At 49.3% G+C, this 26140-nt stretch overlaps 1 protein-coding gene across 2 annotated transcripts in view; it reads right to left on the bottom strand.

Annotated features, from left to right (window-relative positions):
• Positions 1–26140, bottom strand: part of PDE4A (phosphodiesterase 4A) — a 593319-nt gene that overhangs the window by 68928 nt on the left and 498251 nt on the right. The window contains exons 4-7 of one of the 2 annotated variants that reach the window (XM_060252691.1): positions 18771–18807; positions 13990–14063; positions 9671–9720; positions 7411–7523 (exon numbers count right to left, since the gene is read on the bottom strand). In XM_060252691.1, the coding sequence (XP_060108674.1) occupies positions 7411–7523; positions 9671–9720; positions 13990–14063; positions 18771–18807 (274 nt within the window). Of the gene's footprint in view, positions 1–7410; positions 7524–9670; positions 9721–13989; positions 14064–18770; positions 18808–26140 lie in introns of those variants that run through there. The other variant, XM_060252692.1, reaches the window with a different exon arrangement.

Consider the following 26140-nt stretch of genomic DNA (forward strand, 5'->3'; position numbering starts at 1 on the left):
AACACTCTCTTTGCTCGCTGATCCCTCCCAGCAAGCCCAACAGAACCGTTTTCAGTTCTGGATGGGACGATGGACAGATGTGGGGTGGGGGGGGAGGGTTGTGGTTGAAACCCTGCAGATTTACCATCTAGGTCTCAGCAAGAAACAAGAGCAAGGGAGGCCGACGACTTTGTCAATTCTCTCTCTCTCTCTCTCTCTTTGTCCGTACAAAACCTCGCTGCCGTCACCATCTGGAGAAATTCGTGTTCTCCGTGCTCAACTCTCCACAAGCGAGTCATCACATTTTTCGGACTCGCCGGGTTTCAGAGGATAAGCTACGCTGGCCTGCGGTGGACCAGCTAAATTCGAATCCAGGAGCAAGATAGAGACCGAAAAATCTTGTTGGTCTCCGAGTGTGACTGGACTCGAATCTGATCAGTTTGCGTCCGTCAATTACTGAACCTTTGGGAAGAAGGGGGAGAAAGAGATAGTCCTGGTAGCCTGAATATCTAATATCTGTTGCAGAGTCTTTGTAGAAAACAAGCCCCGCCCCCCAAAAAAACAACTAGCTGGAGGGGTAACAACAATTCCACCCTTAATTCAAGGATCAACAGATGCTGGAACTGGAATCCCTTAAGGAGCTACTGTAGACTAAAGCGTCTTCCAGACTTCCCTTCCTTACCACCCCCTTAAAATGTCACTTCTGGCAGCAGCCTGGATTTTCCAGTTCACATCGCACGCATGCTATGCTGGAGGGCCTTCTTACACCCACAATGCTGATACACTTTGTCCCTGGCCCCGCGTCCCAGAAGTGATAGCACGGAAATCGCAGCGCCCCTCTCTGGATGTAGGACAAGTTGCTCCTTCAAGGGGCCCCGCATCACATTTCGCCGCTCCGGCAGGACACGTGAATACCTGGCTGGGAACATGCCATCTGACAGCAGCCCCTGCACATGTTGAATTATGTAAGATGCCCACTGACAACGGGAGAAACAGACGAAGGCCCCAATGCCCCCGGGAGCTTTGTGGCGGTGGCTGAAAGTGCCGCCAAGTTGCAGTTTCTAAGGCGAGAACGGGAGGTGTTTCACTTCCTGGGTGGTCTCCCGTTCAAGAACAAACCAGGGCCAGCCCTCCTTAGCTCCCAAGATCTGAAGAGTTCAGGCTAGCCTGGGCCAACCAGGTCAAGCAACGATGAACAGAGGTGGTTTGCCATTGCCTGCCGCTGCATAGCGACTGTGAACTTCCTTGGTGGTCTCCCATCCATCTCCTATTGCCCGGTCCTGAGACTACTTCCTGGGTGCTCACCCATTCAAGAATGAACCGGGGTCAGCCCTCCTTAGCTCCCAAGATCTGATGAGATTGGGTTCGCCTGGGCCAACCAGGTCAAGGCAACGATGAAGAAGATGAAGATATTGGATTTATATCCCGCCCTCCACTCCGAATTTCAGAGTCTCAGAGCGGCTCACAATCTCCTTTATCTTCCTCCCCCACAACAGACACCCTGTGAGGTGGGTGGGGCTGAGAGGACTCTCCCAGAAGCTGCCCTTTCAAAGACAACCTCTGCCAGAGCTATGGCTGACCCAAGGCCATCTCAGCAGGTGCAAGTGGAGGAGTGGGGAATCAAACCCAGATAAACAGATAAGAGATAAACAGATAAGAGTCTGCGCACTTCACCACTACACCCAACTGGCATAGAGAACAGAGGTGGTTTGCCATTGCCTGCCTCTGCATAGCAACTCTGAACTTCCTTGGTGGTCTCCCATCCATCTCCTGTTGCCTGGTCCTTAGACTACTTCCTGGATGCTCTCCCATTCAAGAACGTACCGAGGCCAGCCCTCCTTAGCTCCCAAGATCTGAAGAGATCAGGCTAGCCTGGGTCAACCAGGTCAAAGGCAATGATGAACAGAGGTAGTTTGCCATTGCCTGCCTCTGCATAGCAACCCTAGACTTCCTTGGTGGTCTTCCATCCAAGTAACTAACCAGGGCTGACCTTGCTTAGATTCCAAGATCTGAAGAGATCGGGCTAGCCTGGGTCAACCAGGTCAAAGGCAATGATGAACAGAGGTAGTTTGCCATTGTCTGCCTCTGCATAGCAACCCTAGACTTCCTTGGTGGTCTTCCATCCAAGTAACTAACCAGGGCTGACCTTGCTTAGATTCCAAGATCTGATGAGATCGGGCTAGCCTGGGTCATGTAGATCAGGGCAAACAACCAACAAAAGTTGTCTTCTGTTGCCTGCCTCTGCATAGTGACCCTGGGCTTCCTTGGGGGTCTCCCATCCAAGTACCGGCCAGGATCGACCCTGCTTAGATTCCAAGATCAGATGTGATCAGGCTAGTCTGGGCCATTCCGGTCAAGGCAAGAGACCAACAGAGTTGGTTTTGCCATTGCCTGCCTCTGCGAAGCGACCCTGGACTTCTTGGTGGTCTCCCATCCAATTACTAACCGCGGCTGACCCTGCTTAACTTCTGAGATCTGATGAGTTTAGGCTAGCCTGGGCCATCCAGATCAGCGCAAAAGACAAACAAAGGTTCTCAAAGTTTTCAGGTTTTCACGGCTGGTAACATCATTAGGGTTTGTAGAATCTTTCGGGCTCAAGTGCCGTGTTCTACTGGAGAAAGTTTTCCTTCCAGACGTTTCGTTCTCAGCTGCGGAGAACATCCTCAGTGGCGTTGCAGCCGGAGCAGGCGCTCTGACCTTCTTGGCTGCTGTGCATTGAGTGGGGCCAGGGCTGCTGGAGAGCTGCTATTTCTAGGCTGGAGGGGGTGTGGTGAAAGGGCAATTGGTTTGTGGATGTGCCCATTGTTTGGTGGGGCTTCCTGGAAGGGTCACATTCAACAGCCAGTTTCCTTATCACTACCCTTCCAGGAAGCCCCACCAAACAATGGGCACATCCACAAACCAATTGCCTTTTCACCACACCCCCTCCAGCCAAGAAATAGCAGCTCTCCAGCAGCCCTGGCCCCACTCAATGCACAGCAGCCAAGAAGGTCAGAGCGCCTGCTCCGGCTGCAACGCCACTGAGGATGTTCTCCGCAGCTGGGAACGAAACGTCTGGAAGGAAAACTTTCTCCAGTAGAACACGACACTTGAGCCCGACAGATTCTACAAACCCTAACAAACAATGGTTGTTTTCCCTTTCCCAACGGGAGCACATCCAACCTGTGCTGAAAGCGCTGCACTGGTCGCCCATTGCATACCGGGTTCGTTTCAAGGTGCTGGTTCTTACCTTTAAAGTCCTATATGGCCAGGGATAACTGCATACCGTAGGGACTGCTTTTCCCCACATGTTCCCCGGTCTGGATCTAAAAACCTACTTTCAATCCCCGGCCCTAAAGAGGCCAGGCTCAGGACAATTAGAGCCAGGGCCTATTCTGTAGTAGCCCCGCACTGGTGGAATGAGCTCCCGGAGGAGGCCAGGGCCCTGCGAGAGATCGTACAGTTCCGCAGGGTCTGTAAGACAGCACTCTTCCACCAGGCATTTTCAATTTAGATCACCGGCTACTACAGTCTCCGAAAATATCTGGCCACCTCTTGCAATCTGCTCTATACAGAACCTCCGGACCACTAAGATCTGCTTTGCGGAGAACACCTGCAGTACAAAAGTAAGAACATAAGAACATAAGAGAAGCCATGTTGGATCAGGCCAGTGGCCCATCCAGTCCAACACTCTGTGTCACACAGTGGCCAATATATATATATATATATGTGTGTGTGTGAGTGTGTATATACATATATATATATTTATACACACACATACACACTGTGGCTAATAGCCACTGACGGACCTCTGCTGCATATTTTTATCCAATCCCCTCTTGAAGCTGGCTATGCTTGTAGCTGCCGCCACCTCCTGTGGCAGTGAATTCCACGTTAATCACCCTTTGGGTGAAGAAGGACTTCCTTCTATCCATTTTAACCCGACTGCTCAGCAATTTCATTGAATGCCCACGAGTTCTTGTATTGCGAGAAAGGGAGAAAAGTGTTTCTTTCTCTACTTTCTCCATCCCATGCATCACCTTGTGAACCTCTATCATGTCACACCACAGTCGACGTTTCTCCAAGCTAAAGAGCCCCAAGCGTTTTAACCTTCTTCATAGGGAAAGTGTTCCAAACCTTTAATCATTCTAGTTGCCCTTTTCTGCACTTTTTCCAATGCTATAATATCCTTTTTGAGGTGTGGTGACCAGAATTGCACACAGTATTCCAAATGAAACCTCACCATTGATTTAGACAGGGGCATTATGATACTGGCTGATTTGTTTTCAATTCCCTTCTTAATAATTCCCAGCATGGCGTTGGACTTTTTTATTGTAATCGCACACTGTCTTGACATTTTCAGTGAGTTATCTACCACGACCCCAAGATCTCTCTCTTGGTCAGTCTTTGCCAGTTCACACCCCATCAACTTGTATTTGTAGCTGGGATTCTTGGCCCCAATGTGCATTACTTTGCACTTGGCCACAAGTATACAAACACACACTTTGATAATGGTAACTCTCTCTCTGCTGCATGTTACAAATCTCACTTTTCCCCCCCAAGCACCAAGAATACAGAGCATCAATGCCCTGGACATAAGAACAAAAGAGAAGCCATGTTGGATCAGGCCAATGGCTCATTCAGTCCAACACTCTGTGTCACACAGTGGACAAAAAACCCAGGCGCCATCAGGAGGTCCATCAGTGGGGCCAGGACACTAGAAGCCCACCCACTGTGCCCCCCAAGCACCAAGAATACAGAGCATCACTGCCCCAGACATAAGAACATAAGAGAAGCCATGTTGGATCAGGCCAATGGCCCATCCAGTCCAACACTCTGTGTCACACAGTGGCCAAAAAACCCAGGCTCCATCAGAAGGTCCATCAGTGGGGCCAGGACGCTAGAACCCCTCCCACTGTGGCCCCCCCAAAGCACCAAGAATACAGACATCACTGCCCCAGACATAAGAACATAAGAGAAGCCATGTTGGATCAGGCCAGTGGCCCATCCAGTCCAACACTCTGTGTCATACAGTGGCCAAAACCCAGGTGCCATCAGGAGGTCCACCAGTGGGGCCAGGACACTAGAAGCTCTCCCACTGTTGCCCCTCCCAAGCACCAAGAATACACAGCATCACCCCCCAGATGTACTTCTCATGTAGCCCTAGCCAGCCCAATATTTCTGTGGGACCTCTGACTGAAATTGTGTAGATTCTAGTGACGGATCACAAAGATATGGAGGGGGAGCGAAAGTGACAGAACCGTCATACTTGTGGAGGTGGCTATGCAGGGATGGGGAGTGGGTCAGAGAAAATAGCTAATGAAGCATTGTGGGGAGTGAGTTGTACGGAAGGGAGAGTGGGCGAATGGATGAATGAACAGATAGCTCCGGATGAAGGCGAAGAGGAGGGAGGGAAGAAAGAGGAAGAGCATATTATCCGCAGACATACAATCTACTCTTTCCAAACAAAATCTAACCAAACAGTCATGGAAAGGAGGAAGAGATGAATGAAGGAATGTGGTACATGTAAGGAGGTATTTGGGTATTTCCCCGTTTTGCCTTCTGTCATGTTTTGTTGCCTGTAAGCTATCTTTCCTTCTTTCTCTCTTCTCCCCCTTCCTTCTTCCCTCCCTCTTTCTCTCTCTCTTTCTTTCTCCCTTCTTTCTTTCCTTCCTTCCCCTTCCCTCTCCCTCTTTCTTTCTTCCTCCCTTCTTTGCCTTACTCCCTCCCCCCCTCCCTCCCTTTCTCTCTCTTTCTTTCTTTCTTTCTTTCTTTCTTTCTTTCTTTCTTTCTTTCCTCCCTCTCTCCCTCTTTCTCCCCTCACTTTCTTTTTCTTTCCTTCCCTCTTTCTTTCTTTCCTTCCTTCCTTCCTTCCTTCCTTCCTTCCTTCCTTCCTTCCTTCCTTCCTTCCTTCCTTCCTTCCTTCCTTCCTTCCTCTCCCCCCAATCTGTACCCTGTTTGTCTCAAGGTGCCATTCAAAGTTTTCACCCTCTCCGTTTTGTCCTCACACCAACTCTGTTAGAATGATTCTAATTCCCTGAAACACCAACATCTAGATTTTCAATCCACTCAGAAAGCTTCTGCCCTGAATAAAGCTTGGTTGGTCTTAAAGGTGCCTGAGCAGACTCAAACTTTGTTCTGCTGGTTCACACCAACACGGCTGCCCGCCTGAGTCCATCTTCCCGCTACTCTGTGTAAGCTCTAACTTGGCCCTTGTGATGTGTTGTGGGAAAACACAGAATGTAGGGTGGGTTTGATGAGGGGAAATGGAAGAAACAAGGAACAAGCACCAGGATTCAGGATCTCTTTAGTCGGCAGAGAACGGGTGAACAGGGTGTCATAGGAGACAGAAAGATGGCCTCGGATTACCGAAAATCAGGGTTTTTTTGAAGCAGGAACTCTCTTGCATCTTAGGCCACACACCCCTGATGTAGCCAATCCTTCGAGAGCTTACAGATCAGTCCAGCTTGAGCCATCCAGACTGAAGGAAAGGAAAGGTCCCCTGTGCAAGCGCCAGTTGTTTCCGACTCTGGGGTGATGTCAGCAATGTTTTCACGGCCGACTTTTTACGGGGTGGTTGGCCATGGCCTTCCCCAGTCATCTACGCTTTCCCCCCAGCAAGCTGGGGACTCATTTGACCCACCTCGGAAGGATGGAAGGCTGAGTCAATCTTGGGCTGGCTATCTGAACCAGTTTCCGCTGGGATAAAACTCAGGGTGTGAGCAGAGGGCTCCAACTGAAGTACTGCAGCTTTACCACTCTGTGCCACGGGGCTCCTCTAAAACCAAGTAGGAAGGAAAGGTCCCCTGTGCAAACACCAGTTGTTTCTGACTTTGAGGTGACGTTGCGTTCACATTTTCACGGCAGACTTTTTACGGGATGCCTTCCCCATTCATCTACACTTTCCTCTCAGCAAGCTGGGGACTCACTTGATCGACCTCGGAAGGATGGAAGGCTGAGTCAACCTCAAGCCGGTTACCTGAAAACCCAGCTCCCCCCCGGGGATCGAACTCAGGTCGTGAGCAGAGCTTAAGACTGCAGTACTGCAGCTTTAACACTCTAGGCAAGGGAAAAACAGAAGTGGTTTCCATTGGCTGCTTTTGTGTAGTAATCTGGAGTTTGGGTTCAGTTTTCAGCAGGAACTCCCTTGCATCTTAGGCCACACACCCCTGATGTAGCCAATCCTCCTGGAGCTTACAGAAGGCCCTGCAAGCTCTTGGAGGATTGGCTACAGCAGGGGGGCGTGGCCTAAGATGCAAAGGAGTTCCTGCTACCAAAAAAAGCCCTGTTGAAGATGATGTACAATGTACAGTGGGAAGGATGAAGCAGCAAGGGATGATAATGGGGTGAAAATGTACGAAGTGAGGATGTGGTTTGGATGGATACCACAGCGGCCCAGTTGAGGACGCCATCTTGGAAGCCAGACGGGCTAATGCTCCGTCAGGACCCTACCTTGTTGGACGCCATCTCGCTGACCGAGCGGTAGGTCTGGATGGTCTCCAGTTGGTCCAGGCACCAATCCAGCTCTTCCAGGGTCTCTCTGGCCATTTGCTGGTAGGTCTCCTCTGTAATCAACACATTTGTCTTGAGAGGTCTTGCCAGCAGAGCTCAGCAGACATACACACACACACACACACACACTGTGGCTAATAGCCACTGATGGACCTGTGTTCCATATTTTTAGCTAAACCCCTCTTGAAGGTGGCTATGCTTGTGGCCGCCACTACCTCCTGTGGCAGTGAATTCCACATGTTAATCACCCTTTGGGTGAAGAAGTACTTCCTTTTATCCGTTTCTCCAAGCGGGGATCCAAAGCGACTTAACATTCTCCTCCTCCCCTCCGTTTTACCTTACAAAAATAACCCTGCGAGGCGGGTTAGGCTAAGAGAATGTGACTGGCCCAAGGTCACCCTAGCGAGCTTCCATGGCAGAGTGTGGGAAATCCAACCTGGGTTTCCCAGATCTTAGTCACCCCTCCTGGCTCACATCAGTACAGAGGGGCTCCATTACTTTCTCGTCTTCCCTGGACAGTCTGGTCAGGAGGAAGGGAAGGAAGGAAGAAGGGAGGGAAGGAAAGAAGGAAGGGGGGAAGGAGTGCCAAACTGTGGCGCAGGAGGCAAATGTGGCTCCTTTCTACAAATTGTGTGGCTCTCAAAGCACCCATTGCCCTGTTGGCTGGCTTGGAGGAGGTATTTCTCTCTTTAAAGCACTTTGCCAAGCCAGCTGGCAGCTTCAAGAATGCATTTAAAGTTAAAGTTGCTTTCTTTCCACCTTTTTCTTCTTCCCACATCTATTTGCTTTCCTTCCTTCCCTCCTTTCTTCTCTCACTCCTTCCTTCCTTCCCCCCTTCCTTCTTTACTTCCCTCCCTTCTTCCTTCCTTCCCTTCCTCCCCTCCTCCCTTCCCTCCCTCCTCCCTTCCTTCCCTCCTTGCAACTCTCAAGGATCTGATGTTTATTCTGTGTGGCTCTCATGTTAGGCAAGTTTGGCCACCTCTGGTCAATAAATTGTCTTCCCAAAGAAATCACCCTCTACGGAGTGTGTCCCAACACTGGGACCGCTGAAGGCGACAGGAATCTGGGTGGCGGAAACTCTCCGTTCCCCAGATGGAGGGCTTCTCCGCATCCTCATTTTCCTCTTTTATAAGTTCCTGTTTCTTCAGTCCCCCCTCCCCCAGTTCCACATGACTTTTGCTCCCTCTTGAGGTCAATTCAATACAACACCAGTTCATGTCTGGTTTTTAGGAAGAAAAAGTCCCCTGCGCAAGCACCAGTCGTTTCCGACTCTGGGGTGACGTTGCTTTCACAACATTTTCATGGCAGACTTTTTACGGGGTGGTTTGCCCTTGCCTTCCCCAGTCCTGTACATTCCGCCTCCCCCCCCAGCAAGCTGGGGACTCCTTTTACTGACCTCAGAAAAATGGAAGGCTGAGTCAACCTGGAGCCAACTACCTGACTCCAGCTTCTGCCATGATCAAATTCAGGTCATGAGCAGAGCTTAGGACTGCAGTACTGCAGCTTTAACTCTCTGCGCCATGGGGCTCTTGAGTGTTTTTAAGCCAGACACAAAGTGGTGTAATATTGAATCGGCCACTAGAGGGAGCAAAACATGAGCAAAGCAGGGGGGAAAAACCCTGAAGAAACAGGAACTTACAAGTAAAGATAATGAAAATGTTAAAAATTACAGAGTGTGAGCTGTCTGGGTAGGGTTGCCAATCCCCAGGTGGGGGCAGGGGATCCCCTGGTTTGGAGGACCTCCCACCCCTCCTAGTTTCAGGGTCATCAGAAACTGATTCCCATAAGGAATTGATCTGTGGGTATCTGGGGCTCTGGGTGGGGCCTGTTTTTTGAGGTTTAGGCACCAAATTTGCGGCATGGCATCCAGTGCCTCTCCCCAAAAGACCCTCCAAGTTTCAAAAAGATTGGACCAGGGGGTCCAATTCTTTGAGCCCCCAAAGAAGGTGCCCCTATCCTTCATTATTTCCAATGGAGGCAAGGCGTTTAAAAGGTGTGCGGCCCCTTTAAATATGATGGCCAGAACTCCTTTTGGAGCTCAAGCATGCTTGTCAGACCCTTGCTTCTGGCTCCACCCCCAAAGTCTCCTGGGAGCTCCACTCCCAAAGTCTCCAGATATTGCTTTAATCGGACTTGGCAACCCTATGTCTGGCTGTGCCCCTCTTGAGACTCAGAATCCCCTGCGGCACCAACACCTTACCTGAGAGGGTGGCTTTGCAAACGGTTGGCTGACCGCCCAAGGGAGACCTCCTGAGGGCAAGAAGAGAGAAAAGGATGCCAGGTTAGATTGAGCGTGTGTCTTTCTCCAGTTGGGGCATGCAAAGTCACTGCCCCCACCCCCAACTCTTCCCCCAAACGAGGAACCCCATAAGCAAGTTCCCAGGGAGCCCCCAGAGCTCCAAACAGCCCCAAAGATCTTTGCCATGGGACAGAAATGTTCATGGCTTAAAGCAGGGCCTTTTTTGGGGGTAGCAGGAACTCCTTTGCATAGTAGGCGACACACTGCTGATGGAACCAATCCTCTAAGAGCTTACAGGGCTCTTCTTACGGGGCCTACAGTAAGAAGAAGAAGAATTGCAGATTTATACCCCGTCCTTCTCTCTGAATCAGAAGAGCCTTGCTCGGTCAGAACAGTGAGGGTCCAATATAGTCCAGTCTCCTGTCTCACACAGTGGCCACACAGTGGTCCTTCTCTCTGAATCAGAGACTCAGAACGGCTTACAATCTTCTTTACCTTCTCCCCGCACAACAGACACCCTGTGAGGTGGGTGCGGCTGAGAGGGCTCTCCCAGAAGCTGCCCTTTCGAGGGCAACTCCTACTAGAGCTATGGCTGACCCGAGGCCATTCCAGCAGCTGCAAGTGGAGGAGTTGGGGAATCAAACCTGGTTCTCCCAGATAAGAGTCTGCACACTTCACAACTACACAGTGGTTTGTAGCAGGAGGATTGGCTACATCGGGGTGTGTGGCCTAAGATGCACAGGAGTTCCTGCTACAAAAAAAGCTGAGGCTTGAAACAAGGCTGCTAAGGGTCTGCAAAGAAAGGAGGGTTTCTGCCTCCTTATATTGGCCACTGTGGAGACGGAACTCCCCGACACTGGGTAGGCTCTCCATGGTATCGATCCTTTTGGAGAGCGGGATTCCTCTTCCAGTTTTCCCACAGTATTATGTCCCCTTCATGGACTTCTTGGACATTCCCCATCTTTTCTGCCCTGTCACGATCCTGGGCCTAGCGAGGCCTGCAGGCCCAGAGAAGCCTGCCTAGGAGTTACAAAAGAGCCTACATTTCCCAGGATCCCTTCTGTCCCTCTGATGGGGGGGGCAAGGGTTTGGGAGGGAAACTGGCCCAGAGAGTGGTGGGGCCTGGGAGGAGAATATAAAAGGGCCAAGCCCAGGCATGGGGTGGTCTTTTCCTGGAAGGCTGAGCTGGAGGCACGCTGTAGTCTGGAGAGCTTGCAGCAGGGGAAAGATCCCTCACCCAAGGCAAGGGGTGAGTGTTGGTTATTAGAGCAGGGACTGTATAGTTAACCACATCAGGGCTTTTGTTTCTTTGCACCAACCTTTACCGTTCTCAGATTCCCTTTAGCACTAAATCTTTGTCACCCACTTATTATTTGAGCACTGTAAATAAACTGTTGTTTTTGTCCTGCCTGGGTCCTCACGTCTCCTCGGTCACAGTTAAGAGGTATCTATTAATAAGGAAGATACAGGGATGGTTGGGTGCTTTGGGTCCTCCATACAGACCCTTACCAGAGTGGTGGCAGCCAGTAGAAGGCTCTGCTAGGCCCGGCTGTGTGACAGGCTCTCTTTCCCCGAAGTGCAACCGTTTGGGGAAAGAATGTAGCAAAACCGGAATGGCGGTCGGTTGAGCAAAAACCCAAACTTCCCCACTTCTGCGGGTGCAATTTTCCCTAACTCAGTCGCTGTGGCAGTCTCCACATGGGGCCTGAAGATCTACTGGAATGAGAGCTGATCTCCAGCTTTGGAAGGCAGACTCCGTGGTATTCTACACGGCTGAGGCTCCACAGGCTCCGCCCCCAAAACCGCCAGGAATTTCCTAACTTGGAGCTGGTAATCTTATAATTCCAGATCACCAGGAAATTTTAGGGACGGTTTTACAAAAGCCCGCGTCCAAAGATATGAAGAGGAATGGACACTGTGTGGGACCGAAAAAGGGAATCTGCAGCCACAAGAATAAATAGCTTTAAAAAGGAATGAGACAGATTCACGGAAGAGAGGTCTATTAGTGGCTACTAGCCCTGGTGACTGAGGGGAACCTCCACATTCAAAAGCAGTCAACCACTGAATCCCAGTGCCAGGAGGCATCATCAGGGGAAGGCCTCAGCCTCTCTGCTCTGTTGTTGGCCCTCCAGAGGAACTGGGTGGCCACTGTGTGAGACAGGAGGCTGGACTAGATGGACCCTCACTGGTCTGATCCAGCAGGGCTCTTCTACTGTTCTTCTCAGGGGAAAGCCTCAGCCTCTCTGCCCTGTTGTTGGCCCTCCAGAGGAACTGGTTGGCCCCTGTGTGAGACAGCAGGCTGGACTCAATGGTCCCTCCCTGGTCTCACCCAGCAGGGCTCTTCTGATGTTCTTCTCAGGGGAAGGCCTCGGCCTCTCTGCCCTGTTGTTGGCCCTCCAGAGGAACTGGCTGGCCATAGTGTGAGACAGGAGACTGGACTAGATGGACCCTCACTGTCTGACCCAGCAGGCTTCTTCTGATGTTCTTCTCGGAGAAGGCCTCGGTCCCTCTGCCCTGTTGTTGGCCCTCCAGAGGAACTGGTTGGCCACTGTCAGAGACTGCATATTGGATTAGATGGACCCTCACTGTCCTGATCCAGCAGGGCTCTTCTGAAGTTCTTCTCAGGGGAAGTCCTCGGTCCCTCTGCCCTGTTGTTGGCCCTCCAGAGGAACTGGGTGGCCCCTGTGTGAGACAGCAGGCTGGACTCAATGGTCCCTCACTGGTCTGACCCAGCAGGGCTCTTCTGATGTTCTTCTCAGGGGAAGGCCTCGGCCTCTCTGCCCTGTTGTTGGCCCTCCAGAGGAACTGGCTGGCCACTGTGTGAGACAGGATGCTGGACTAGATGGACCCTCCCTGGTCTGATCCAGCAGGGCTCTTTATGGAGGTGGGGCTATATTTTATAACTCTCTGACTGGTAACATCCAAAAGGGAGATTTGCCTGGGATTGGTGAAACCAGCCTGTCGCTCTTAGAGAGCGAAGTTGCCTTAGGTGCAGCGTGGAATGGAAATGAATGAACTATTCTAATGCAGGGGTGGCCAAACTGCGGCTTGGGAGCCACACGTGGCTCTTTCACACACATTATGTGGGTCTCGAAGCCCTCACTGCCTCTTTGGCTGGCTTGGAGAAGGCATTTGTCCCCATAAATCACTTCTCCAAGCCAAGCCAGCAGGCAGCTTGGAGGAATGCATTTGAAGTTTAAAGCTGCTTTCTTTCCACCTCTTCCCTCCCTTGTGGCTCTCAAACATCTGACATTTCTGCCACGTGGCTCTTACATCAAGCAAGTTTGGCCAGCCCTGTTCTAACGCAAACCCCATGTCTCTAAGATCCCAAGATGCTCCAGCTCAGGGGTGGCCAACGGTAGCTCTCCAGATTTTTTTTGGCCTACAACTCCCATCAGCCCCAGCCAGCATGGCCAATGGCTGGGGCTGATGGGTGTTGTAGGCAAAAAACTACACATATGCTACACATCCTTCCAAACCTCGTCGAGGCTCTTGGGAGGGGCAGTATGTCAAGCATGCATATTTTATGTGCCATAAAGGCCCACAAGTCACAGAGCCTGCTCCCCACACCTTTACAACTAAAGGGTGCCTAATAAAGCCATCTGGCCCAAGGATGTGTAGGTTAGCCTTGCAGTAACGGTGTAAAGTGCCTCTCCCCCAGATTCACACAGCCAGGTCTTATCTGCTCTCCAAGAAAGTGTGAGAAAGGGAGATGTTTTGTATTAGCTTGCATTCCTTAGCAATAAGAGAGCTACCAGCTAGCAGCCTTCGAACCCATGACTCAAACTGCATCCGTATGTTATCCTTTTGAAGTCTTCCTATAAAGTAACTATTCGGATCTGTATACGTCATTACTTCCAAGGATTCTGTCCTTGACAAAGCTATGGAGTTTTTACAATAAAGCAACTTTTGATTCAATAACAAAAGCTCGACTATTGAGAAATATCAATGCTTGACAGTCCCCTCAGGTAAGTTGGTCCCAGACTGCGTAAGGCTTTAAATGTCAGGACCAAAACCTTGAAGTGGATCCGGTACTCAATAGATAGCCAAAGCAGTTGGCTTTGGATTAAACACAAAGCAGGGATTCCCATTCTGAGAAAACTGCAGTTTCGCCCCGCGCAGACTGAGAAAACTGCAGAGTTTCCCTCCTGCCTGCATTGAATTCCCACCTGGAGTATAAGAATTGACCCACCATAGGCCAACCGGAGGCAACAGTGATTTCTTGTAAGCGCTGACAGACGGGGGGTGACTATAAACCCCCAGTGCTGGCGGATACTTACTTACTGGAAGTTGGCGTGGGCACGTTGGCTAGGATGGAAAAATTACTACGCACGCTTCTCAAGCTGGCCAACACCTGCAGAGAGGAAACGGGACAGAGAGACAGAGAGAGGTAAGATTCTGAAGCAACGTAAAAATATAGCGCCGATCTGGCCTCAGTTTCAGAGACCGGGAAGCAGAGGCTTTTCGGTCCTGGCCCCGACCTGGTGGAATCAGCTCCCTATGGAGATCCGGGCCCTACCTGGCTTGATGGCCTTTCGTAGGGCCTGTAAAACGGAGCTGTTCCGCCAGGCTTTTGGATGAGGCGGCAGGGCCTCTATCTGTTAGATCAGTTGGCCTCCCCTACTGTATTGTACTGTACTCCTGCACAGCTGTACTATTCTTCTGTGCTATTCTGTAGTACCATTCTGCTATACCATTCTGTTACGTCATCCTGCTGGACCATCCTGTTGTACGTTACTAAAATGCTGTTAACTGGTTTTTATTATGATTGTAATTTTATCGTGATTTTATAACTATTTATGTTGTACTCCACTCTGAGCCCCCAAATGGGGGAATGGGCGGAATAGAAATAACATAATAATAATAATAATAATAATAATAATAATAATAATAATAATAATAATAATAATAATAATAATAATAATAATAATAATAATAATAATAATAATAATAATAATAATGGCTATGGGGGAAGGGCTTGGGGGTTCCTTCCAGATTCAAACAGAAAGGTGCATGCAACCAGAGAAGATACTGAATTTACATCCCGCCTTCCACTCTGAATCTCAGAGCAGCTCACAATCTAGTTTCCCTTCCTCCCCCGCAACAGACACCCTGTGAGGTGGGTGGGGCTGAGAGAGCTCTCCCAGAAGCAGCCCTTTCAAGGACAGAGCCTCAGAGCGGCTCACAATCTCCTTTACCCTCCTCCCGCACAACAGACACCCTGTGAGGTGGGTGGGGCTGAGAGAGCTTTCCCAGAAGCAGCCCTTTCAAGGACAGAGTCTCAGAGTGGCCTACAATCTCATTCCCTTCCTCCCCCACAACAGAGACCCTGTGAGGTGGGTGGGGCTGACAGAGCTCTCCCCAGCAGCTGCCCTTTCAAGGACAGAGTCTCAGAGCAGCCTACAATCTCTTTTCCCTTCCTCCCCTGCAACAGACACCCTGTGAGGTGGGTGGGGTTGAGAGAGCTCTCTCAGAAGCTGCTCTTTCAAGGACAGAGTCTCAGAGTGGCCTACAATCTCCTTTCCCTTCCTCCCCCACAACAGACACCCTATGAGGTGCGTGGGGCTGAGAGAGCTCTCCCAGAATGGCCTTGGGTCAGCCATAGCTTTTGCAGAGTTGTTCTTGAAAGGGCAGCTTCTGTCAGAGCTCTCTCAGCCCCACCCGTCTCACGGGGTGTCTGTTGTGGGGGAGGAAGACAAAGGAGACTGTGAGCTGCTCTGAGACTCTGAGATTCGGAGTGGAGGGCGGGATATAAATCCAATATCGTCTTCTTCTTATATAAAAAGCAAGAGAGAGAAAGGAAGTCTTCTTTGGAGGGCTATGGGGCGGAACGTCTTCTGCCACCCCACTACTCGATCTGACAAGTGGCTGGATACATGACAGCCATAATCCCTGCCCTGGGATATTAACCACGGACTACGCCCAGCTTGCAACATGGCAATATCTGAAGGACTGTCTTTTCCTGCATGTTCCTGCCCAGGAATTATGACCATAGGGGGGAGGCCTTCATGACTGTCCCATCGACCCAAGAAGGTTGTCTGGTGTGTACATGAGACAGGGCCTTTTTGGTGGCACGCCCACAATTCTGGAACAACATTCCCAGGGAGTTATGCCTGGCCCCCCCTCACCTTCAATCTTTGGGTGGCAGCCGAAGATGGTTTCATTTAGGACTGCATTTAATGAAAACAGCTCTAAGGAAAGGAAAGGAAAGGTCCCCTGTGCAAGCACCAGTCGTTTCCCCAGTCATCTACACTTGACCCCCAGCAAGCTGGGGACTCCTTTTACCAACCTCGGAAGGATGGAAGGCTGAGTCAACCTCGAGCCGGCTACCTGAAGACCCAGCTTCCGCCGGGGATCAAACTCAGGTCGTGAGCAGAGCTTAGGACTGCAGGACTGCAGCTTTAACACTCTGCACCATGGGGCTCTAAACGGTGGTTTTCAATGCAAATATGTAGGTCTACTGGATCACCTTTGGACATTATCCGAACTCCCAAAACAGCTTTCGAACAGGTCCCTCCCCAGGAACTTCAGGGTGAGCCTTACCAGTAAACTTAGGATAGGATAGTCAAGATTTATTGGAGAGCCAGTTAGGTGAAGTGGTTAAGTGCGCAGAGTTCTCTTATCTGGGAGAACCGGGTGTGATTCCCCACTCCTCCACTTGCACCTGCTAGCATGCCCTTGGGTCAGCCATAGCTCTGGCAGAGGTTGTCCTTGAAAGGGCAGCTGCTGTGAGAGCCCTCTCAGCCCCACCCACCTCACAGGGCTTCTGTTGTGGGGGAGGAAGGGAAAGGAGATTGTGAGCTGCTCTCTCTGTCCTTGAAAGGGCAGCTGCTGTGAGAGCCCTCTCAGCCCCACCCACCTCACAGGATGTCTGCTGTGAGGGAGGAAGGGAAAGTAGATTGTGAGCCGCTCTGAGACTCTTCGGAGTGGAGGGCGGGAAATAAATCCAATATCATCATCATCATCTTCTTTATTACGGCATCAAGCTATTTAAAAAAGGTAGTCCTCTGTGCAAGCACTAGTCATTTCCGACTCTGGGGTGACGTTGCTTTCACAGCGTTTTCACGGCAGCCTTTTTACGGGGCGGTTTGCCTTTGCCTTCCCCGGTCATCTACGCTTTCCCCCCAGCAAGCTGGGTACTCATTTTACTGACCTCGGAAGGATGGAAGGCTGAGTCAACCTGGAGCCAGCTACCTGAGCCCAGCTTCCGCTGGGATCGAACTCAGGTCATAAGCAGAGAGCTTGGACTGCAGGACTGCAGCTTTACCACTCTGCACTATGGGGCTCTTCATCAAGTCATTTACAGGAATATAAAATACTGGGAGCAATTGAAATACAAAATTAAATATATATATATATATATATATATATATATATATATATATATATATATACACACATACATACATACATACATACATACATACATGGGTCTCTTATAAGGATCTCAATTGCATAAAAACTATACTAAAAATCCAATTAAATAGGAGAGAGAAGATAGAACCATAACTCAAGTTATTATTACAGAATTAACTGACCTTTCCTGATGCTGTAACAAGCTACCCAAAATTTCGCCACGGATTTCGTAGTATATCCGATTTCCATCAGCCAATCATCGATTACAGTATTCCGAATTCAACCTACCTACAATATCTCCCACCAGGGGTATGATATCTCGAACTATTTTGTACCAGTTACACCTAAGTAACGTATGTTCAATGGTTTCTAGTTCCCCAGGGTTTCACTGACACATTCTCTGTTCCCTGTGTGTCACATGCACAATTACACACAATTGACACACAATTCTTTCCAATCCAGTTGGCTCAAGGCAGTCTACAGCCATATTCATAGAATTGGCTTTTCAACTCAGTTACTCTTATCTTATGGACTTGAACAAGCTAAAGGGCTAATTAAACATAGAACTGAGGACATAGAGTGACAGTCTGATATCTCTAGGGCATCCAAACATGGGGCGTTGTTAAATATCAAAAGTAGTATTGAGCTGACATCGTATCTGACTTCATCGGAAGGAAGAAATTTTAGAAGGGCATTTGTTCTAGCTAGATGTTCTGCCCTTCCATCTGCAGTTATGCAAGGCAGGTACAATCAAATCCCCTATTCTGAAAGGCTATGCTCATGCCCCCTAGGTGAGGTTGAATCTGTAGAGCACATGTTTTTCAGTTGCCCATATCACAGGGAGGCTCGTTTCAGAATTACTACTCCATTAGTCGATAGGAGGAAAGGAAAGGTCCCCTGTGCGAGCACCAGTCGTTTCCGACTCTGAGGTGACGTTGCTTTCGCAACGTTTTCACGGCAGACTTTTTACGGGGTGGTTTGCCCTTGCCTTCCCCAGTCTTTTACACTTTCCCCCCAGCAAGCTGGGTCCTCATTTGACCAACCTTGGAAGGATGGAAGGCTGAGTTAACCTAGAGCCGGCTACTTGAATCCAGCTTCCGCCAGAATCGAACTCAGGTCGTGAGCACAGAGTTCAGACCACAGTACTGCAGTACTGCCGCTTTACGCATTCAGTTGCTGAGTTTTGTGCATTAATTCTTAGACTGTGAGAATTGCATTTTAAAAGTTCTTCAATTTCGATCTCTGTTTTAGTATACTACGTGTGTGTTTTATTATGTTTATACTGTATTCTGGTTGTGAGACTGTAATAAACTACGATGATGTAATAAACTATGACTGTAATAAACTATGATGATTTGACACACAATTCTCGGTGTGCCAAATACACGATTACAGCTAGAGCTGGGTGTTCTGTCAATGAAAGCTAAAATCACCTTAGCCTCCCTTCCATTACTGGAAAACAAATAAGTATGATAACGGTATTTTTAAACTGTTCCCACGTGGAACTTTTCCAGCTCCTCGTGCTTTTCGTCTTCACGGGGCGGTAGTACCAAACGATTGATCAAAAATCCACAAGCAACGCAAACAGTGTAAGAGGCAAGCGATCCGGTCCAAGGCAAATATTTCGGGGAAAGATAAAAAAACCTGTGCTTCCCAGTTGTAAATAACGTTCATGATTTGACAAATACTGGGAATTGGGACGTACCTGGGCAAACGGTGTCACTATCAGGTCTTCCGCATGTCTGTGAGGAACAAAAATGACACGGCGCGGATTAGCTGAGCAGGACAGACGACGGCCACTAAAATAAATTTTAAATGGTTATGAAGAAAGGCCAGCGCTATGCTGGGTATGACTCGGAAGGGAGCTGAGAACAAATCAGCCAGTATCGTAACGCCCCTGTGTAAATCGATGGTGTGGCCTCATTTGGAGTACTGTGTTCAGTTCTGGTGACCACGCCTCAGAAAAGATATTACAGCATTGGGAAAAGTGCAGAAAAGGGTAACTAGAATGATTACGGGGTGGGAACGCTTTCTCTATGAAGAAAGGTTAAAACGCTTGGGGTTCTTTAGCGTGGAAAGACGTCGACTGCGGGGTGTCATGATAGAGGTTGGCAAGATTATGCATGGGATAAAGAAGGTAGAGAAAGAAGTCCTTTTCTCCCTTTCTCACAATACGAGAACTCGTGGACACTCCATGAAACTGCTGAGCAGTTGGGTTAGAATGGATAAAAGGAAGTCCTTCTTCACCCAAAGGGTGATTAACTCATGGAATTCACTGCCACAGGAGGTGGCGGCGGCTACAACCACAGACACATTTTAAGAGGGAATTGGATAAACATATAGAACAGAGGTCCATCAGCGGCTATTAGCCACAGTATATTGTCAGAGCTCTCTGCCTGGAGCAGTGGTGCCCTGTATTCTTGGTGCTTGGGGAGCACAGTAGGAGGGCTTCTAGTGTCCTGGCCCCACTGATGGACCTCCTGATGGCACCTGGTTTTTTGGCCCCTGTGTGACACAGAGTGTTGGACTGGATGGGCCATTGGCCTGATCCAACATGGCTTCTCTTATGTTCTTATGTGACATAGAGAGTTGGACTGGATGGGCCATTGGCCTGATCCAACATGGCTTCTCTTATGTTCTTTTGTGACATAGAGAGTTGGACTGGATGGGCCATTGGCCTGATCCAACATGGCTTCTCTGGGCCATTGGCCTGATCCAATATGGCTTCTCTTATGTTCTTATGTGACACAGAGTGTTGGACTGGAGGGGCCACTGGCCTGATCCAACATGGCTTCTCTTATGTTCTTATGTGACACAGAGTGTTGGACTGGAGGGGCCACTGGCCTGATCCAACATGGCTTCTCTTATGTTCACTGCCACAACTCCGAACAGAGGATGTGGTTTGGTAGGAGTCTTGTTAATGCATGCAACATGAATATTTTTAAAGTGTTTTTGTGTGTGTATCTGGTTGCATGGCTGGAAGTCATGGTGGCTTCTGGCGACCCCTAGTGGAGCTAGGACGTTTTGCAGAGAGGTGGCTTGCTATTGCCTGCCTCTGCGTCCCAGCCGTAGTATTCTTTGGAGGCCTCCCATCCAAGTATTAACCAGAAATGCCCAAGAGGTCGTTACGTTTGGCCTCCCAACATCTGTTGGCCGTCCCCGGCCCAAGATACGCCCACCTTGCCTCAACTAGGGACAGGGCTTTTTCAGAATTGGTCCCCACCTGGTGGAATCAGCTCTCTACAGACATCCGGGCCCTACCTGGCTTATTAGCCTTCCGTAGGGCCTGTAAAACGGAGCTGTTCCGCCAGGCTTTTAGTTGAGGCTGCGGGTGTCTATTCTTGATCTGGTTGGCCTCCCCTGTCAGCACTGCCACCTGTGCTATAAAATGGAATAATTTCTGCCATCTTTATGGGATAACATCTTGTCAGTTTGGTGTAGTGGTTAAGTGTGTGGACTCTTATCTGAAAGAACATAAGAACATAAGAGAAGCCATGTTGGATCAGGCCAATGGCCCATCCAGTCCAACACTCTGAGTCACATAAGAACATAAGAGAAGCCATGTTGGATCAGGCCAATGGCCCATCCAGTCCAACACTCTGAGTCACATAAGAACATAAGAGAAGCCATGTTGGATCAAGCCAATGGCCCATCCAGTCCAACACTCTGTGTCACACAGTAGCCAAAAAAATTATATACACACACACACACACACTCACACACTGTGGCTAATAGCCATTGATGGACCTCTGCTCCATATTTTTATCTAACCCCCTCTTGAAGCGGGCTATGCTTGTAGCCGCCACCACCTCCTGTGGCAGTGAATTCCACATGTTAATCACCCTTTGGGTGAAGAAGTACTTCCTTTTATCCGTTTTAACCCGACTGCTCAGCAATTTCATTGAATGTCCACGAGGTCTTGTATTGTGAGAAAGGGAGAAAAGTACTTCTTTCTCTACTTTCTCCATCCCATGCATTATCTTGTAAACCTCTATCATGTCACCCCGCTGTCGACATTTCTCCAAGCGAAAGAGCCCCAAGTGTTTCAACCTTTCTTCATAGGGAAAGTGTTCCAAACCTTTAATCATTCTAGTTGCCCTTTTGTGGATTTTTTCCAATGCTATAATATCCTTTTTGAGGTGCTGTGACCAGAATTGTACACAGTATTCCAAATGAGACCGCACCATCGATTTATACAGGGGCATTATGATACTGGTTGATTTGTTTTCAATTCCCTTCCTAATAATTCCCAGCATGGCGTTGGCCCTTTTTATTGCAATCGCACACTGTCTTGACATTTTCAGTGAGTTCTCTACCACGACCCCAAGATCTCTCTCTTGGTCAGTCTCTGCCAGTTCACACCCCATCAACTTGTATTTGTAGCTGGGATTTTTGGCCCCAACGTGCATTACTTTGCACTTGGCCACATTGAACCTCATCTGCCACGTTGACGCCCACTCACCCAGCCTCAACAGATCCCTTTGGAGTGCCTCACAATCCTCTCTGGTTCTCACCACCCTGAACAATTTAGTGTCATCTGCAAACTTGGCCACTTCACTGCTTACTCCCAACTCCAAATCAAAGAACCGGGTTTGATTCCCCACTCCTCCACTTGCACCTGATGGAATAGCCTTGGGTCAGCCATAGCTCCGGCAGAGGTTGTGAGAGCCCTCTCAGCCCCACCCACCTCACAGGGTGTCTGTTGTGGGGGGAGAAGATAGAGGAGACTGTAAGCCACTCTGAGTCTCTGTCCTTGAAAGGGCAGCTGCTGTGAGAGCCCTCTCAGCCGCACCCACTTCACAGGGTGTCTGTTGTATGGTGGAGAAGACACAGGAGATTGTAAACCGCTCTGAGTCTCTGATTCAGGGAGAAGGGCGGGGCATAAATCTGCAATTCTTCTTCTCGATGTGAGATGGCTGGGCAATACCGTGATGATGGAAATTTTCTGAGTGCTATTGAGTTGTCTGTTCATAAAATGTTCTATTGTATATTGTTGTTTTATTATATGTTGTGCTCCGCCCTGAGCCTTACGGTAGGGTTGCCAATCCCCAGGTGGGGGCAGGGGATCCCCCGGTTTGGAGGCCCTCCCCCCGCTTCAGGGTCGTCAGAAAGCGGGGGGGAGGGGAGGGAAATGTCTTCTGGGAACTCTGTTATTCCCTATGGAGATTTATTCCCATAGAAAATCATGGGGAATTGATCTACGGGTAACTGGGGCTCTGGGGGGGGCTGTTTTTCGGGGTAGAGGCACCAAATTTTCAGTATAGCATCTAGTGCCTCTCCCCAAAATACCCTCCAAGCTTCAAAAAGATTGGACCAGGGGGTCCAACTCTATGGGCCCCAAAAGAAGGTGCCCCTATCCTTCATTATTTCCTATGGAAGGAAGGCATTGAAAAGGTGTGCCGTCCCTTTAAAAGTGATGGCCAGAACTCCCTTTGGAGTTCAATGATGCTTGTGACAGCCTTGATCTTGGCTCCACCCCCAAAGTCTCCTGGCTCCACCCCCAAAGTCCCCAGATTTTTCTTGAATTGGACTTGGCAACCCTACCTTACGGGGAACGGGCAGAACAGAAATATGCTAAAATAAAATAAATAACCAGAGTCAGCCTTGCTTACCTTCGGGGATCTGATGAGATTGGTTTTGCCCGGGCTATCCACGCCAATGCCACATACAAAGTAAATCTTGAAGGATTTTTTTTTTGGGGGGGGGGGCTGAATAGAAGACTGCAGATTTATACCCCGCCCTTCTCTCTGAAGCAGAGACTCAGAGCGACTTACAATCTCCTCTATCTTCTCCCCCCACGCTATCAAGGAATTGGAAAGAAGCTGAGGAATTGACAATTAATCACTGGAGGGATAAAATGAATAATATAATTATTTTGGAGTATTTAACGATGAAGATACGAAGAATGAACGGATTAAAGGTTAGGGAACAGGAGGAGGGGTGGTTTAGGAAGATGGTGAGATATTTGGAAAAGTTTAAACAATTTAAGACGATTGGTTGGTTAATAAGAAAATGAATGGATAAGATGTTTAAATAGAGTGATGGAGTTGTATTTGGATGAAATGTTAATAGTTATAAATTTATGGAATATTATAATGTATCTATGGCCTGGGACTCTCACAGAGGTGGATTGGTGTTGGAATATATAACAATAAAAAATAAAAAAAAAATCTTCTCCCCCCCACGACAGACACCCGGTGAGGTGGGTGGGACTGAGAGAGCTCTCCCAGCAGCTGCCCTTTCAAGGACAACTCCTACGAGATCTATGTCTGACCCAAGGCTATTCCAGCTGCTGTACGTGGAGGCGTGGGGAATCAAACCTGGTTCTCCCAGATAAGAGTCCGCACACTTAACCACTACACCAAACTAGTGAAAACTTGTTCTAGCTCCGAAACCATTCACATGTTAATCACCATACATCTGGACCACAAAAATGTGAAGCACAAATACTGGATGGGGGATACAGTTTTGGGAAGCAGTGTGTGCGAAAGAGATCTTGGGGTACTAAAAAGGTAAAGGCAATCCCCTGTGCAAGCACCAGTCGTTTTCGACTCTGAGGTGATGTTGCTTTCACAACATTTTCACGGCAGACTTTTTACGGGGTGGTTTGCCATTGCCTTCCCCAGTCATCTACACTTCCCACCCCCCAGCAAGCTGGGTACTCATTTTACCAACCTCAGAAGGATGGAAGGCTGAGTCAACCTGGAGCCGGCTACCTGAACCAGCTTCCGATGGGATCGAACTCAGGTTGTGAGCAGAGGGCTCCGACTGCAGTACTGCAGCTTTACCACTCTGCGCCACGGGGCTCTTACTTGGGGTACTAGTGGACTGTAAACTAAGTATGAGCAGTCAGTGTGATGCTGCGGCAAAAAAGGCAAACGCAATCTTGGGTTGTGTCAAAAGGGCTATAGCATCAAAATCGCAGGAGATCATAGCTCCGCTGTATACTGCCTTGGTCAGGCCACACCTGGAAGACTGTGTGCAGTTCTGGAAGCCTCACTTCAGAAAAGATGCAGACAAAACTGAGCAGGTGCAGAAGAGAGCAAGGAGGATGATCAAGGGCCTGGAGGAGGAACCCTCTGAGGAAAGGCTGAGGAGGGCCTTGGGAATGTTCAGTCTGGAGAAGAGGAGATGGGGGGGGGGAGGGGGAGACAGGATTCAATACCTGAAAGGCCGTCATTTAGAGGAGGGCAAGGAGCCGTTCCACTTGACAGCAGAGGATAGGACCCAAAGCGATCGGCTCAAATTACAAGCAGAAAGGTGCCAGCTGAATATTAGGGGAAAAATTTTTACAGTCAGAGTAGTTCAGAGGTGGAACCAGCTGCCTGGGAAGACGGTGAGCTCCCCTTTATTGGCAGTCTTCAAAATGCGGCTGGATGATTATTTGTCAGAGACGCTTGAGGCTGATTCTGCAGGGGGGTGGGACTAGAAGATGGTCTGTATGGCTCCTTCCAGCTCTAGGACTCTATGATTCTAAGTTCTTCCTAATATTGAGCTGGAAACTCTTTTGATTTAATTTCAGCCCGTTGGTTCTGGTCCTACCTTCCGGGGCCACAGAAAACAACTCCACCCCATCCTCTAGAGGACAGCCCTTCGAGTCCTTGAAGATGGTGATCCTATCACCTCTCAGCTGCCTCCTCATAGGACTTGGTCTCCAGACCCCTCACCACAGGATCTTCATGGCTGTCAGATGGCCATCTAGCCTCTGCTGAAAAACCTCCAAGGAAGGAGAGCCCACCACCTCCTGAGGAAGCCTGTTCCAGAGGAATCGCTCTAACGGTCAGGAAGTTCTTCCTAATGTTGAGCCGGAAACTCTTTTGATTTAATTTCAGCCCGTTGGTTCTGGTCCTACCTTCCGGGGCCACAGAAAACAACTCCATCCCATCCTCTATAGGACAGCCCTTCAAGTCCTTGAAGATGGTGATCCTATCACCTCTCAGCCGCCTCCTCTCCAGGCTAAACATCCCCAGCTCCTTCAACCTTTCCTCATAGGACTTGGTCTCCAGACCCCTCATCATCTTCGCTGGCCTCCTCTGGACCCCTTCCAGCTTGTCTAGATCCTTCTTAAAACGTGGTGATGAAAAAAAACCCCCTCAGTCTAAGACCCTGGAGAGTGACTGGCAGCCTGAGCAGACAAGACTGACCTTGATGGGCCAAGGGTCTGATCCAGTATAGGCAGTGTCTTGCGTGTTTCTCTTAACACGCCTCTCTTAGTTCTATACAGGTGTGCAGGCAGGATTTCTTTCACATTGTCCGCTTGCCGGTAGATAACCAATCATGGTGCATGTATGTAGGGAGCAGTGTCCCCTCTAAGCTGAGTTAGCATGAGTCAGCTCGCAGATTTTTAGCCTCCCGCTCACACATTTTTGTCTCGGCTCAGGAAGGACGACCCCAGGGCACACTAGTTGATGCAGTACTTTCATGCCAGTAGCTCACAAAGTAGAATTTTTGCTTACAGGACTCTGCAGCTCAGAGGGAACTTTGGCCTAGAGCAGTGTTCCCTCTGAGCTAGTGTGAGCGAGCTCACCGATTTTTAGCCTCCGGCTCACACCTTTTTGTCTTAGCTCAGGAGGGACGACCCCAGAGCACAATAATTCATGCAGCAGCTCACAACTTTCATGCCAGCAGCTCACAAAGTAGAATTTTTGCTCACAAGACTCTGCAGCTCAGAGGGAACTTTAGCTTAGAGCAGTGTTCCCTCTCAGTTAGCGTGAGCAAGCTCACAGATTTTTAGCCTCCGGCTCACACCTTTTTGTCTTAGCCTAGGAAGGATGGCCCCAGAGCACACCAAATTGATGCAACAGCTCACAACTTTAATGCCAGCAGCTCACAAAGTGGAATTTTTGCTCACAAGACTATGCAGCTTAAAGGGAACTTTGGTGTGTGTGTGTGTGTGGGGGGGGGGCATTTTATAAAAAGTCCCCCCACCCAGCAGAGGTCATTGTACAGAAAAAGAGGTGCCAGAGTTCATTAGCACAATTCATTTGCATATCTTAATTGCATCTGCAACACACCCTTGGCCTTACTGGAAGATGTACTAAATTATATCAGCATCTACCTTAAAATACTACTTGA

This window comes from Heteronotia binoei, chromosome 13, assembly GCF_032191835.1.
Source record: "Heteronotia binoei isolate CCM8104 ecotype False Entrance Well chromosome 13, APGP_CSIRO_Hbin_v1, whole genome shotgun sequence".
NCBI lineage: Eukaryota > Metazoa > Chordata > Lepidosauria > Squamata > Gekkonidae > Heteronotia > Heteronotia binoei.